Source organism: Manis pentadactyla, chromosome 11, assembly GCF_030020395.1.
Source record: "Manis pentadactyla isolate mManPen7 chromosome 11, mManPen7.hap1, whole genome shotgun sequence".
NCBI classification, from domain to species: Eukaryota; Metazoa; Chordata; class Mammalia; order Pholidota; family Manidae; genus Manis; species Manis pentadactyla.
Genome location: NC_080029.1, coordinates 118,580,120 through 118,596,915, shown reverse-complemented (window position 1 = coordinate 118,596,915; position 16,796 = coordinate 118,580,120). Strand labels below are relative to the sequence as shown.

Below are 16,796 nucleotides of genomic sequence, written 5' to 3'. Positions count from 1 at the left end.
TATCTTTCAATAGTCACCCTAAATGTTAATGGGTTGAATGCACCAATCAAAAGACACAGAGTAACAGAATGGATAAAAAAGCAAGACCCATCTATATGCTGCTTACAAGAAACTCACCTCAAACCCAAAGACATGTACAGACTAAAAGTCAAGGGATGGAAAAACATATTTCAAGCAAACAACAGTGAGAAGAAAGCAGGGGTTGCAGTACTAATATCAGACAAAATAGACTTCAAAACAAAGAAAGTAACAAGAGATAAAGAAGGACACTACATAATGATAAAGGGCTCAGTCAAACAAGAGGATATAACCATTCTAAATATATATGCACCCAACACAGGAGCACCAGCATATGTGAAACAAATACTAACAGAACTAAAGGGGGATATAGACTGCAATGCATTCATTCTAGGAGACTTCAACACACCACTCACCCCAAAGGATAGATCCACTGGGCAGAAAATAAGTAAGGACACGGAAGCACTGAACAACACAGTAGAGCAGATGGACCTAATAGACATCTATAGAACTCTACATCCAAAAGCAGCGGGATATACATTCTTCTCAAGTGCACATGGAACATTCTCCAGAATAGACCACATACTAGGCCACAAAAAGAGCCTCAGAAAATTCCAAAAGATTGAAATCCTACCAACCAACTTTTCAGACCACAAAGGCATAAAACTAGAAATAAACTGTACAAAGAAAGCAAAGAGGCTCACGAACACATGGAGGCTTAACAACACGCTCCTAAATAATCAATGGATCAATGACCAAATCAAAATGGAGATCCAGCAATATATGGAAACAAATGACAACAACAACACTAAGCCCCAACTTCTGTGGGACACAGCAAAAGCAGTCTTAAGAGGAAAGTATATAGCAATCCAAGCATATTTAAAAAAGGAAGAGCAATCCCAAATGAATGGTCTAATGTCACAATTATCGAAATTGGAAAAAGAAGAACAGATGAGGCCTAAGGTCAGCAGAAGGAGGGACATAATAAAGATCAGAGAAGAAATAAATAAAATTGAGAAGAATAAAACAATAGCAAAAATCAATGAAACCAAGAGCTGGTTCTTCGAGAAAATAAACAAAATAGATAAGCCTCTAGCCAGACTTATTAAGAAGAAAAGAGAGTCAACACAAATCAACAGTATCAGAAACGAGAAAGGAAAAATCACGACGGACCCCACGGAAATGCAAAGAATTATTGGAGAATACTATGAAAACCTATATGCTAACAAGCTGGGAAACCTAGGAGAAATGGACAACTTCCTAGAAAAATATAACCTTCCAAGATTGACCCAGGAAGAAACAGAAAATCTAAACGAAATTACCAGCAACGAAATTGAAGAGGTAATCAAAAAACTACCAAAGAACAAAACCCCCGGGCCAGATGGATTTACCTCAGAATTTTATCAGACATACAGGGAAGACATAATACCCATTCTCCTTAAAGTTTTCCAAAAAATAGAGGAGGAGGGGATACTCCCAAACTCATTCTATGAAGCTAACATCACCCTAATACCAAAACCAGGCAAAGACCCCACCAAAAAAGAAAACTACAGACCAATATCCCTGATGAAAGTAGATGCAAAAATACTCAACAAAATATTAGCAAACAGAATTCAAAAATACATCAAAAGGATCATACACCATGACCAAGTGGGATTCATCCCAGGGATGCAAGGATGGTACAACATTCGAAAGTCCATCAACATCATCCACCACATCAACAAAAAGAAAGACAAAAACCACATGATCATCTCCATAGATGCTGAAAAAGCATTTGACAAAGTTCAACATCCATTCATGTTAAAAACTCTCAGCAAAATGGGAATAGAGGGCAAGTACCTCAACATAATAAAGGCCATCTATGATAAACCCACAGCCAACATTATATTGAACAGCGAGAAGCTGAAAGCATTTCCGCTGAGATCGGGAACTAGACAGGGATGCCCACTCTCTCCACTGTTATTTAACATAGTACTGGAGGTCCTAGCCACGGCAATCAGACAAAATAAAGAAATACAAGGAATCCAGATTGGTAAAGAAGAAGTTAAACTGTCACTATTTGCAGATGACATGATACTGTACATAAAAAACCCTAAAGACTCCACCCCAAAACTACTAGAACTGATATTGGAATACAGCAAAGTTGCAGGATACAAAATCAACACACAGAAATCTGTGGCTTTCCTATATACTAACAATGAACCAACAGAGAGAGAAATCAGGAAAACAACTCCATTCACAATTGCATCAAAAAAAATAAAATACCTAGGAATAAACCTAACCAAAGAAGTGAAAGACTTATACTCTGAAAACTACAAGTCACTCTTAAGAGAAATTAAAGGGGACACTAACAGATGGAAACTCATCCCATGCTCGTGGCTAGGAAGAATTAATATTGTCAAAATGGCCATCCTGCCCAAAGCAATATACAGATTTGATGCAATCCCTATGAAACTACCAGCAACATTCTTCAATGAACTGGAACAAATAATTCAAAAATTCATATGGAAACACCAAAGACCCCGAATAGCCAAAGCAATCCTGAGAAAGAAGAATAAAGTAGGGGGGATCTCACTCCCCAACTTCAAGCTCTACTATAAAGCCATAGTAATCAAGACAATTTGGTACTGGCACAAGAGCAGAGCCACAGACCAATGGAACAGACTAGAGAATCCAGACATTAACCCAGACATATATGGTCAATTAATATTTGATAAAGGAGCCATGGACATACAATGGCGAAATGACAGTCTCTTCAACAGGTGGTGCTGGCAAAACTGGACAGCTACATGTAGGAGAATGAAACTGGACCATTGTCTAACCCCATATACAAAAGTAAACTCAAAATGGATCAAAGACCTGAATGTAAGCCATGAAACCATTAAACTCTTGGAAGAAAACATAGGCACAAACCTCTTAGACATAAACATGAGTGACCTCTTCTTGAACATATCTCCCCGGGCAAGGAAAACAACAGCAAAAATGAGTAAGTGGGACTATATTAAGCTGAAAAGCTTCTGTACAGCAAAAGACACCATCAATAGAACAAGAAGGATCCCTACAGTATGGGAGAATATATTTGAAAATGACACATCCGATAAAGGCTTGACGTCCAGAATATATAAGGAGCTCTCACGCCTCAACAAACAAAAAACAAATAACCCAATTAAAAAATGGGCAGAGGAACTGAAGAGACAGTTCTCCAAAAAAGAAATACAGATGGCCAACAGACACATGAAAAGATGCTCCACATCGCTAATTATCAGAGAAATGCAAATTAAAACTACAATGAGGTATCACCTCACACCAGTAAGGATGGCTGCCATCCAAAAGACAAACAACAACAAATGTTGGCGAGGCTGTGGAGAAAGGGGAACCCTCCTACACTGCTGGTGGGAATGTAAGTTAGTTCAACCATTGTGGAAAGCAGTATGGAGGTACATCAAAATGCTCAAAACAGACTTACCATTTGACCCAGGAATTCCACTCCTAGGAATTTACCCCAAGAACGCAGCAATCAAGTTTGAGAAAGACAGATGCACCCCTATGTTTATCGCAGCACTATTTACAATAGCCAAGAATTGGAAGCAACCTAAATGTCCATCAATAGATGAATGGATAAAGAAGATGTGGTACATATACACAATGGAATACTACTCAGCCATAAGAAAAGGGCAAATCCAACCATTTGCAGCAACATGGATGGAGCTGGAGGGTATTATGCTCAGTGAAACAAGCCAAGCAGAGAAAGAGAAATACCAAATGATTTCACTTATCTGTGGAATATAAGAACAAAGGAAAAACTGAAGGAACAAAACAGCAGCAGAATCACAGAACTCAAGAATGGACTAACAGGTACCAAAGGGAAAGGGACTGGGGAGGATGGGTGGGTAGGGAGGGATAAGGGGGGGAGAAGTAGGGGGGTATTAAGATTAACATGCATGGGGGGGTAGGAGAAAAGGGAGGGCTGTACAACACAGAGAAGGCAAGTAGTGATTCTACAACATTTTGCTATGCTGATGGACAGTGACTGTAAAGGGGTTTATAGGGGAGACCTGGTATAGGGGAGAGCCTAGTAAACATAATATTCGTCATGTAAGTGTAGATTAGTGATAGCAAAAAAAAAAAAAAAAAAAAAAAGGGCAGTTCCTGTGTGGTAACCTCCAACGAGTTCTACACAAGGGTATAAAGGGCATATAAAAGTGTAGGCAAAGGGTCTGTTTGTGTTTATATAGAGGATCAAAGCCTAATTGGGCTACCCCGAAAATGAACTAAGATACGATATGAAAAAGAACTTCCAACATCTGCACCCTCTGGAAGACTCATGCCAGAAGATGATCATCAAAAAACCCCAACAAAGATCCACGCACTGCTACAGCTGTAGATGCACTTATCCCACCAGTTCCTGGACCTGCCATGGGAATGAGGAAGGAGATATCTAAGCTGGCCTGTGCATACAGTAAAACAACAAAATTGGACTGGATCTATACTGTTGGAACTCAACCAAGAATTTGGAGAAGTGCAAATTGTAGCGCTCCAAAGTCTTACAACTACAAACTATTTATTGTTAAAAGAACATATGGCATGTGAACAGTCCCCAGGAATGGGTTGTTTTAATTTGTCTGATTTCTCTCAGACTGTTCAAGTTCATTTGGACAATATCCACCATATCATAGATAAGTTTTCACAAATGCCTAAGGTGCCTAACTGGTTTTCTTGGTTTCACTGCAGATGGCTGGTAATTACAGATATGCTTTGGTTATGTAACTATACTCCTATTATGTTAATGTGTGTGTGCAATTTAAGTAGTAGCTTAAAACCTATACATGCTGAAGTTACTCTACAAGAAGATATATCAAAGAAATAATCAATCTTCCCATGTTTTCTTCCGCCTGCTACTTCTAAAGCTTTTCTTCTTCCTTCCTAATTACAACCCTTAAATAGAATTCGTGCCTCATATCAAATTTACCGAGTATCATAATTCTTCCAAGTGGTAAAGATACCTCAAGACAAATGCTGGGCATAGAAGCCACAGGGCATAAATATGCAAAGAAGTAAAAAGCTAACTTTTTCAAACAATAAGGCTTCTCTCTCACTTACCAACTTCACATTTCCCTGTATGGCCCCGGAAGATGACTGGTTAGCCAGAGACGGGTAAGATTCCTCAAGGGAGGAACAACCTAAGACAGGCACAGTCGCAGGGGGGCCATCAGGTGAGAAATTGGGGATCAACAGAGGTGAGGCTTAGAACCTCACCCCCCCGTTCTGAGAGAAATCTTCTACATACGTGGATGTTTTATTGCCCTGGTCTAGCTTGGATTAACACATAGTCTACAGGCACACACCTGATCATCTACATGTGCTCTCTTACAACACTAAACTATGTTTTCTACCTTTATCTTGTATCTACCTACCACTTCAGCATTTTATTAAAAATAATAATAATAAAGAGAGAAATGTGGTATCCACATATAAATCAAGTATAAAAACCAAATGAGTATTCATATTTGAACTGACTGTTTATAGTTCATAATGCATGAGCAAAACCGAAAGTTTCTGTGATGACTGCCCTTGTACTGTTCACTATGTAACTTATTCATTATGTAAGAATTTGTTCTACATGTAAAAACTTGTTTGTTATGCCTCAGAAGATTGGAGACTGACAAAAATTAGGCTTGGGGTGGAATAATGATTGTGCATTGAGCATTGACTCCCCTATACAGAATTTTATTGTCGTTAACAACCATTTGATCAATAAATATGAGAGATGCCCTCACAAAAAAAAAAAAAAAAAAAAAAAAAAAAGGACAGACTTCCAATGGTAAAATAAATTAGTAACCGGGATGTAAGGTATAGCATAAGGAATATAGTCAAGATATTGTAACAGCCTGGTAGGGTGATAGCTGGAACCTAGAATTATGTATATAAATGTTCTACCACTGTGTTGTACACTTGAAACTCATGTAATGTAATACTGTGTGTCAACTACCCTTCAATAAAAAATAATTATTAAAAAAAAAAAAAAAAAAGTGTTACAGTTCTAACCAAGTTCCATTTTATTCTGAAATTTTAATGATATTAAATAAAGCTTGAGGGCAATAGAAGAATGATATATTTGTTATATAAAGTATCACTTAATTAGAATTTCTATTCTGTTGCTCTATTTTTCAAGTTGAGAGAGCTGTGAAGCTCTACATTTGGATATCCAAGTGAGCTAAAAGAAGTGCACTGACCAATATAAATTAATCCTACAACTAAAATTTTTAAAGTATATTTATCTAAATATGTGTCAGACTCTTTAACTCCAGAAAATTTCTAAAATATTATTCTTATTCTAATGACTCTTAAATTCTTTTCCTTATTACATTCTTTATATGTAGAAAGCTAATATAATACTGGCTAAAAACTTGAAATAAAAGCTGTATTATATTTAGTTTGAAACATGTCTCAGAATTTGGTTAAGGTCATTAGCTGACTCATCAAATAAGACAAAATTGAAATGCATTCTATCTTTGACCTTTAGGGTTTGTTTTTAAATTATGTATATTTTTAAAATTATAAACAAACTATAAGATATGTATGCTTTATATCCCTCTCTTTTACTTGATTCCAATATGCTTTCTTGAGAGGAATAAAAATATGTGAAGACTCGATAGTGTACTCATATTTCCTCATAAACTAGAGGAAATGTAACACATGTATCATAGAAGAAAAGAAACTGTGAACCACTGAAATAGACAGATATTATAGGGTCATCTATATAGATATTCTAGTATAATATCTATATATATATACGCCTATATATATATGGAAAGAGAGAGAGAAAAGAGAGATGCAACTGGAGTAATTACTCAGATTTAATGCCAAATTGCACAATACTACTCATTAAGGAGTAAGTTTTGAGGTTTCTAGGGACACAAGAGAGGTTAAGACAATCAGGATTCCTTTCCTCTTGAAGCTTATATTCTATAAGGGAAGGCAGATATGAACAACTAATTATTCACTAGTTATTGAATTACGGATATGGTAAGTGCACTTGTCAGCAGGGCACTGGGAGGGTGCCTGATCTAGGTTAGCCTCCAGGAAGTAGTTAGGGAAGGCTTTTCCGGGGATGCAAGACCTGGAGGCTGAGTTGGAGTCAGCTGAGGCAGGAGAGGGGGGAGGCGCAGGGAGTGGTGGTGGGGATTATGCAACTGTTTCTAGGAGAAAGGCTCTGAGGGAGGAATTAACTAAGTCACTGAGGCTGCAGCATGAGAATAGGGTGGCCGATGCTATGGAATAAAGCAGATGAAGTAGGTTCATAGGCTATACGAAGTAATCTAGATTTTTTTTTTCCTATGAGAAATAGGAAACTCCTGAAAGTTTTTTTTTTAATGAGGTCAGTTTGTATTTTCATTATTTCCATCTTAATTTTTAAATTTAAACTTCTAATTTCAGTAGGTTTTCTTAAGATAACTATTTAAAAATAATTATATGTGAAATGATTTCCCATTTTTGCTTCAAATTCTGTACTGCAAAGACACTAGTATCTGGAAAGACCATTGCATACCCTGTTTCCTCTGGAAATGCAGAGATGGCGCTTCCATCCATCTGACAGGGGTCCTGAGGAGAGTCAAACTCTTTTCTATTTTGATTTGTAGTGATATTGGTTACTCGGTGTTGTTGCAAGTCCCACTTTCGAGCTACGTTGTTAATTGTTAACCTTTTCTTCTCCTGTGAAAAAGTTGATTGTGACAAGAATTATATGATGCAATTTTTGTAGCAGGAAACTACCCAAGGTGCATATTTTTTGTACTACTTATTACGCTTTTAAAAGGAGTATATTCTTTAAAAGTAGCTATCAAGTATTTATCCTAAAAGTACAAGTAGTCTTTATTTACCCTGTGTATTCAAACATCTCAATAATGGTCTGTCTTGTCTGAGGGTTTCAGCAAGACCAAGATTCAGTGAGACTGAGAAATGACAACAGAACATTCTTGGGGTAAAAGGGTTTATATATACTGGGCTTTATTCTCACAGTGGTAGGTCAAGCACTATAATCATGTCTGCATTCAGCGTCTGCAGGTCTGCGATCTACCTCCATCTCTGCCTCTGCCCAGAGACTCAGTCAATAATAGCTTATTGCCTATGGGTGTGACAGCATTAGCCTGGCAGTAGGCCATTACATAATCAATTAGTTCAGGGTCAGGTGAGGATGCTGGCCATAGGAACATCTATCGTCTTAAAGAAAAAATTATATGTAAACAGTAAGTATTCCCACTGGGGATACGAAAATTCACTATTTGGAAGTTAAATGACAGAAGTTTATATGATTTGTGTTTAAACATAGCAGGAAAAAAGCTAATATTTTAATTTTCCTACCCAATAATTAGAATATAGTAGAATAATCTTGGGGTGAGGGTAGGATAGGGATTGATTAGTGTTCCAAGCTTCAGAGCAAATATTACAATATCTGAAAATCAGTAATTACATATGGTCTACTAAAAGAAACTATGCTAGGTTGAAACGTAGCTAGGCAACTGGTACCATCCTAGAAATAAGTTCATTCATTATATGCAATGGATGTCTTAGGGTAGTGGTCCTCAAACCTCAGGGTGCCTCAAAGTACCTGAAGAACTTATTAGACCACCAATCACTGCTTCTCACCACATCCTGACTTACTTGGCTTGAGGTGGGGATCAGAATTTGCATTTCTAACAGGCTCCCAAGTATTGCTAATGCTACTGGTCCACAGACCTCAATTTGAGAACCACTCACTTAGGTCACTGGGGCTCCATTCTCTCATAGAAACCTGTTGAGTAAAGCAGAGCTAGACTCCTGAAAGAAACTGTGCTATGTTGAAATGTTTCTACTCAACTTAAATAATTAATGAGGGAAAATAATAACTATTCAGGTAAAGTACCCATTATCATAAGTTAACATTTTAAAATGGCATGGGCATTAGATCAGAGTGCTGAAAATAAATACTCCCTTTTCTCTTTACTCCGAGGACAATCATCCAATGAAAAATCAGCTGTGTGATACTGACCCCTCTTGACCTGCTCCCTCCAGGGCCAGTAAAGGCTATTAGGAAGATTCTTTGCATTTCTTAAGTGCATATAAAGATGCAGAATAACTACTTTTAATTCTCTCTCTGCCTTTATTTGGATGGAATATTTAAAATTTTAGCATGTAGGAATGGCACTGGGTCGGAATGAAAAGTGATGGCAAAGCTTAACTAAAGCTAAACTTCTACAATCTATTCTGTGTTTAAAAATGTTTTTAGCATGGGTTTTTTTTTTCCTATTGGTATTTCAAATTTGTTTATGTAGCTAAATGAGTTACATTTAATGTGTATATATTTCTGAGGCTTTTTGATATTTTATGTATGTCCTCCTTATCTAAAGTAAGTAGGAATCTGCTATCTTACTTGCCTTGCCAATGGGTTTCAGCCCTGGGCAAGTGCATTCTTGATGCAGTGAGAATGAAAAATGACAGTGGAACGTTTTGGGGCTCAAAGGGTTTATACCCAACTTTATTCCCATGGTGGCAGGTCAAGCACAAGAATCTATCCACCTCAGAGCAAATCTGCATGCAGCAAGTTGGTCTCTGTCCTCGGCCCTGCCACCACTCCAGCCTCTGCTCTCCTGCAGCCCAGAGCACTGGGAGGAGCTCTTTATATAGAGTCAGTAATAATGTATTGCCCACATGTGTGTAGTGAGCAAGCCGACCAGAGTCAGGTAAGAATCCTGGCCATAGGAACTTCCATTTTCTCCACACTACTGTAAATTTTTTTTCCAAATCTATAATAAAAGGCATCTTACCTTAAGGAATTCTATCTCAGTTATTTGCAGATGACTGGGACAACCCAATTCTTAATCTAAACAATGCCACTTTTTTTACTCAGTATTAAGGCCATTTTGAAAGAGGAAGGGGCATTGAGTTCATGGAAGATGCCTGTCATGCTGGCTCCATGCATTTGGTTTTCTGGTTGATGGGTTTAGCAGAAAGAAATATTCTTAATGAGGTAGACATGGCAGTGTTTAGAAAAAAGACACAAAGTATCTTTACACCACTGTGTGTGTAGCACATTTATCACAAAACACTCTGAAAGTGCAAACACTTTCCTGTACCCACCCCAAAGTTAAATTTCCTTTATTTGGGTTATTAAAATAAGATCAACACCTTGTTGACTAAGAGAGTGGATATTTTTACTGGGGACAGAAAAACGGAAGATATTTTTAAAAAGAGGAGTGCAGCCTGGGGACCACTGGCTGGCTAGGTGTCTTGCCAATGAGTTTCAGCCCCGGGCAAGTTCATTATGAATTCAGTGAGAGTGAAGAATGATAATGAAACATTCTTGGTGTAAAAGGGTTTATTACCCAGCTTGTCCTCCTGGCCATAGGTGGAACACTAAAATTACATCTGCACTGGGTGGAGCTCTTTATACAGTGACTCGGTCAATAGCGTATTGCCTGTGGGTGTGGGAGCAGGAGCCTAGCAGTAGGATCCAAGTAGTTTAGGTTCAGGTGAGGGTCCTGGCCATGGGAACTTCAATTTTTCCCACTAGGAGGCCACAGAAGGACTCTATGCATCTGTGGAGCAAGGGGGAAAAGGCGCAGAAGAAAGGCTAGAGATTCTGCAAGGGAGAAGAGGGCATCCCCAAAGGGAACTTTATGCTCGAAGATCACGGATGCATTTGGCATATCAGTCACACCCATGTTTCTAAAGCTAAATGGCAATAAACTGCTGTCTTTGTTAAAATAACAATTATTTTAAAAGATGCCAAATTTCAGCTTCTGCCACGTGACTATTGTCCAAGCAAGACCACACCAGTATGTCCCGTACATATCACCGTCATTCATTTCCAAGGTTGCAGGGAAAACAGAACAGCAACAAGGCAGAGCACGTGTGGACGGACTCTTCCCGTCCCTTTATAAACGGCCATCCCATTTTATCGATGAGTGATACATGTTGTCGTGTGAAACAGTCCCAGCAAATGCTGAGGGTCTTTGGAATCATGACTCAAATCTGAGCGAGGGCTGAAACTCAGGACTGCTGATTTCCCATGCCTTTCCTCTCATGAAAAGTTTTAAGAGCTAATTAAAGAGTCCTATTTAGTGACTTCAAGAGAAGTATTAACTATTTGTTGAAATTTTCATAAAAATTTTCCAAACGTGTTTGCTAAAAATTTAACGGCACATTTCCAAAAATGCTGATGTTAACAAGCAGCTGAACTGGGTATGTATGAAACATTTTCAGTTCAAAGGTGGAGTCCAGTGTGATATGTTGCTTATACTAGGCTTAACTTAGACTAGCAGCTTTAGAGCTAAATCATCTATGAGAATTTCTTTATTTTTCCTTTCTATGCTCCAGGACTCATATAAATAAGTGTTCTTTAGGTCTGGGAGCTTTTAGCCTATTTATTTATTTATTTTTGTTCATTCACTTATGCATCTGACAGCAACAGTTGCACGATAGGAAATACTACTTTTTCTAAATGAGTCAATAAGGAAGTTTGCCAATAGTATTATCCAGCAGCGGTAAACTTGCTGCTACACATTTCAAAAATACTGCCAACAGCTTTATTTCCTATATACCAAGATGTTTTTGGCCAACTCTTTAGGATATTCCAGTATACAGAAGGACAAAAATCATTTTGACTAAATCAATAAGAAGGTAGTGATGTCAAGAGGGGCTCAAGCATATGTAATTAATGGGATGAGGGAAAACAAGTCAAAGCTGGGGAGAAGTCATGTGGTCAGAGATAAAAGCAGGTGAGAAAATTGTAGCACACTGTGTAACAGTCCTAATTACTTTTGAAGTGGTAGTCCTGGCTGAAAGGGCTTGGGACCACATTATTTTTCTTTTTTGTTAACTTAGGAGAAATTTTCACAGGGTAAAATACAGATTCAAGTGTACTCTTTGGTCAGTTTTGACAAATGCATATATATACCTGTGTAACCCATACCCCTCTATCCAGTTATGTAACATCTCCATTACTTCAGTAAGTTCCCTTGTTTCTTCAATTTATTTTATACAACTTTGTATCCCTATTAGTCATTTTTAAATTCTGAAAGCCATTTTAATTAAGAGAAAATGAGTAATGATAATCAGGGTGATATACTTAGTTATGGAACATAGTATGAAGCAAAATATGAGATATAAACTTTAATCTGTATTTATTACTATGGGGAAGTTGGGGTTCCTATGTCCAGGATCCTCACTGAACTTAAACCACCTGATGATGTAACTGATCTGTTGCTAGGTACCACTTCCACAACTTTAGGCAATAAGCTATTATTGTGCTATATGGAGAGCTCAGCCCAGGGCTCTGGGTGGAGGCAGAGATGCTAGTGCTCAACCTACCGCCAGGAGAACAAGCTGGTAATAAACCCTTTCATCCCAAAGAACGTTTTGCTGTTAATTTCTTTGGTCTCACTGAATCCATACTGAACTTGCCTGGGGCTGAAACCCATTGGCAAGACAATTGGCATAATCAGCAGGATTCATTGTTGATGAAGGAAAAAGACAGGCTGCCCTTATGGGAAGGGTGCTTCAGTGGGCTGCCCCTGTGTGAATAAAATGAAAGTTCCTGTGGCCAGGATTCTCACCTGGCCCTGGTTGACTAGCCCACTGCACACCTGTGGGCAATTTGACTCAAAAAGAGCTCTGCCCAGTGCTCTGGGCACAACACAGTGGCAGGGCTGCAGGGCTGCAGGAGAGCAGAGCAGAGGCTGGAGTGGTGGCAGCGACAAGGACAGAGGCCCGGAGGACGGCTGTGGGTACAGAGAGGCCCAGAGGCAGAGACCGGCTTGCTGCCTGCAGACTCGCTCTGAGTGAACGGGATTCTAGTGACTGACCTGCCACCTGGAAATAAACCTGGGTATAACCCTTTCATCCCAAGAATGTTTTACTGTCAGTTTCTTTGGTCACACTGAATCCATAGCGAACTTGCCCAGGGCTGAAACCCATTAGCAAGACACTCTGTGAATGGGGAAGCAGTGGATCATCCCCAAATGGATATGTGGTCTGAGATGGCTTGCCTCCTAGAGGACTGGGCCCCACCCCAGGACTGGAGGCAAGGGGAGGTGACCCCTGGGGCAGGAGGGGTGGCCCTTGGTATAGTAAGCGGATCCTTTGAGAAGCAGAGTGCCCGGGAGGCAGTGGGGACTGTGGGTTGGCTGCTTCTCACAGTCTTAAAAAGGTCTACAGAGGAGACCCAAGAAATGGTGGCAAGAGAACGTGAGCTGCAAACTTCTGTGGATTCCCTGGGGAAGGAGATGGCCTGGATGCGGGAGGAGGCAGCACAAGAGCGCCGGCAGCAAGGTGCCATTGGAGACGAGACGGCAGCGCTGCCAGGTGTTCTGAAAGAGGAAGAGGCCATCAAGGAAAAGGACAAACTCCTGAGGGAAGCACAGGAGGAGGTGGCATGAGAACGTCAGCTGTGAAGCATTGAGGTGAAGGTAAGAGACCTTCTGAAGACTGAGCTGGCATTGCTGCGAGGCAGAGTAGCAAAGGTAAAGGTTGTAGCAGAGGAGGCACTCGGGGGAGGGGAGAGAAAGGTGCCATCAGCCCCAGAAATGGAGGCGCTGGGGAAGGATGAAGGGGTGGTGCCGGAGGCACTGGCGCCTCCTGTATTGAAAGTACGCCCAGTGGTTGTAAAGAAAATAAAGACCCAGCAGCTGAAAGTTCCCCAAGGAGAGGAGCAGCCCCCTCCCCAGGTCGTGGAGCTCTCTACGGTCCGCCCCTACACTCAGGCTGAGCTGGTGGATTTGGGCTCCCAGTTTAGGCAGAAGCCCTCAGAGTCAATATCAGCTTCACTCCTGCGTCTGTGGGACTTCGGGGTGGATGGAATTATTCTGTTGGGATCAGAGATGGGAAAGCTGTCTTCCCTGACAGTGCAGCCTGCCTTGAGGCAGCGATTACAAAATGCACATCAGACCCCAGGGAGTCCCTCCCTCCTCGATTGGCTATGGCTGCACTTGGTACTGTGTGGTCCAATCTGGGTGATCTACCGTCCTATCCTGTTAGATGGCAGACATATGCTGAGCTCCAACAGGTGCTACAAGAGCTAGGCATAAGAAATGCCATCTATAGTCCAGAGAATTATGGCCCAGATGAAGATATTTTCACTACTGGGATGAGAAATATTGTGCTTCAAATGGCTCCCACACCCCTCTTTGGGTCTCTAGTGGCCATTCTTTCCCCTCACTTAGGGCATCCCGTAAGCGAGGTGACATGTACAGTAGCAGACTTAGGAGAGGCAGAAGCAACGAGAATCCAGAAAGAAATACTATCTGCTGCACACAAGAAGAATTTCCAGGGCCCCATAAGGTTACCAGGACCCATATGTGGGTTGATTTAATATGGGCAGGAGCAGATGGAAAGAAATTAGACGGGAAGCCAAATAGGATCTTACTGGAGCTATGGCAACAGCTGAAACCAGAGCAGCAGTTCCAGCCATTAAGACCAAGGAGGCAGAGGTCAGAGACAGAAACACGAGTCTGGCCTGTGTGTTTGCAAGACTTCCCGCTGGGGAGCAAGCCAACCTCACCTGAGCCCACACAGGAATGTGATTGGGGAAAATGGTTTGACTGAGGGGAGGGTCAAGGTATCTGCCCTGAGGGACCGGAGGCCACATATTGAAATAGCTGTCCATTGGTCCTCAGTGAACATACAACGTGTCCTGGCTCTGGTGGACACAGGGGCTGAATGTTCACTGATTCATGGTAACCCTGAGTGGTTCCCAGGGGACCCCCACTATCATAGATGGATACAGGAGGAAGGCTATCAGAGGGAAAAAAGCCCAAATCCCTTTGGGAATAGGGTGTGTACCCCCAAAGGAGTATACTGTGTATATATCTCCTATCCCTGAGTATATTTTGGAGATTGATATCCTGCAGGGTCTATGGCTGCAGACCACTGTAGGTGAGTTCAGACTGAGAGTACGTGTGGTGAACGCAGTTCTGAGGGGACATGCTAGGCACCCGCCCATAGCTTTACCTGTGTCTTGGTGAGTGACAAATACCAAACAATACAAACTGCTGGAGGGCATAAAGAGATTGGAGAAACTCTCCAGGAGCTGGAAAAGGTGGGTATTATAAAGCCCACCCACAGTCCTTTCAATTCCCCAGTGTGGCCAGTAAAAAAGCCAGATGGCTCCTGGCGTGTGACTGTGGATTACAGAGAACTGAATAAAGTCACACCCCCTATGCATGCTGCTGTCCCCTCTATTGCAGGCTTGATGGATACCCTCAGCCATGAACTAGGAACATACCATTATATGGTACACCTTGCTAATGCCTTCTTTTCCATTGACATTGAGCAGGAAAGTCAGGAACAGTTTGCCTTCACGTGGGAAGGGCGGCAGTGGACTTTCACCATCCTCCCACAGGGATACCTCCACAGCCCCACCATCTGTCATGGACTTGTAGCCCAGGACTTGGCTACATGGGAGAAACCACCAACGGCGTGGCTGTACCATTATATTGATGATGTCATGCTCACATCTGATTCTCTTTCGGATCTAGAAGGTGCAGCACCTAGACTGCTGCAACATTTGCTGGAGAAAGGATGGGCTGTGAACAGCACCAAAGTTCAGGGAACGTGGTTTGTCTGTCAAATTCTTGGGGGTCGTCTGGCCGGGTAAGATCAAAGTTATACCAGAAGCAGTTACAGATAAAGTCTAGGTCTTTCCTACCCCTACAACTATAGCATTGCTACAGGAGGTTTTGGGTCTTCTAGAATACTGGAGAATGTTTATACCACACTTGGCACAAATTCTGAAGCCCTTATACCAGTTGGTACGAAAGGGCATCAGGTGGGACTGGGATGAGACATGTGCATCGGCCTTTACTACAGCAAAACGGGCAGGAAAGGCCGTGCAGACCTTGTGTGTGAGAGACCCATCAAGGCCCTGTGAGCTGGATGTTCATGTGACTGAGGACGGTTATGGCTGGGTTCTCTCGCAGCGGCTTGAACGAACTCACCAACCTATTGGATTCTGGTAACAATTCCGGAAAGGGGCAGAGGTATGATACACTTTGACAGAAAAACAACTGGCAGCCGTGTATCACGCCTTGCTGGCTACAGAATCCATCACTGGAATGGCCCCAATAAAGGTAATATAACCACCTATCCCATCTTGGGGTCAGTGTGAGACTGACCCAAAAGCCAAGGAGTGGTGTGGCACAAACACCCACACTAGGCAAGTGGGGTGCTTACCTACAGCAGCGTAGTGCCCTCTCTAGTAGCCCCTTGAGTGAAGACCTCCAATACTTATTGGGGCCAGTGGCATATACTAGTGAAAAGCAGGAAGAACTTGCTTTTGAACCATTAGTTGTAGAGTCCCTATTGGGAGGGAAGAGCCCCTGTATCTGAAGATGCATGGTACACAGACGGCTGGCTCTCCTGGCACCTTGGGGACAAGGCCTGGAAGCTGGCCTCCTGTGTATTCCTGGAATAACAGCAGAGTGGCCCCCAAAGGTCACAGTGGTATATCCTGAATGGCCAGAAGGTAGGAGCAGCCTACCGGGGAGTTTTCTTTTATCATGTGGCCAGTGCATGCAGCTCCTGTAGCACTATATAAAGACCCTTCAGTAACCCCCACGGGGAGAGGGGTAAAAGTAGGGTACACTAGACCTGGGAGGGACCCCCTTCCTGCTACAGTCCTATCACAGGACCACTCTCTTGCATGCATCCTACCTGGTGGACAAGATTTGCCTATGTTGGTGTCATTAAAACATGTGTCTTATCGCCCCTAAAGTCTTTGTGGATTGGGAACTTCCTCTGGAATG

General features: G+C 41.5%; 1 protein-coding gene across 13 annotated transcripts in view; it reads right to left on the bottom strand.

Annotated features, from left to right (window-relative positions):
• LRRC49 (leucine rich repeat containing 49) overlaps nt 1-16,796 on the bottom strand; it is a 232,163-nt gene that overhangs the window by 59,404 nt on the left and 155,963 nt on the right. For all 13 annotated transcript variants that reach the window (XR_008992662.1, XM_036907846.2, XM_057488936.1 and 10 more), the window contains one exon: nt 7,568-7,731. Coding sequence is in view for 12 of the 13 variants with exons in the window: in XM_036907846.2 (XP_036763741.2) it covers nt 7,568-7,731 (164 nt within the window). In the remaining variant the exon portion in view is untranslated. The remainder of the gene's footprint in view (nt 1-7,567; nt 7,732-16,796) is intronic.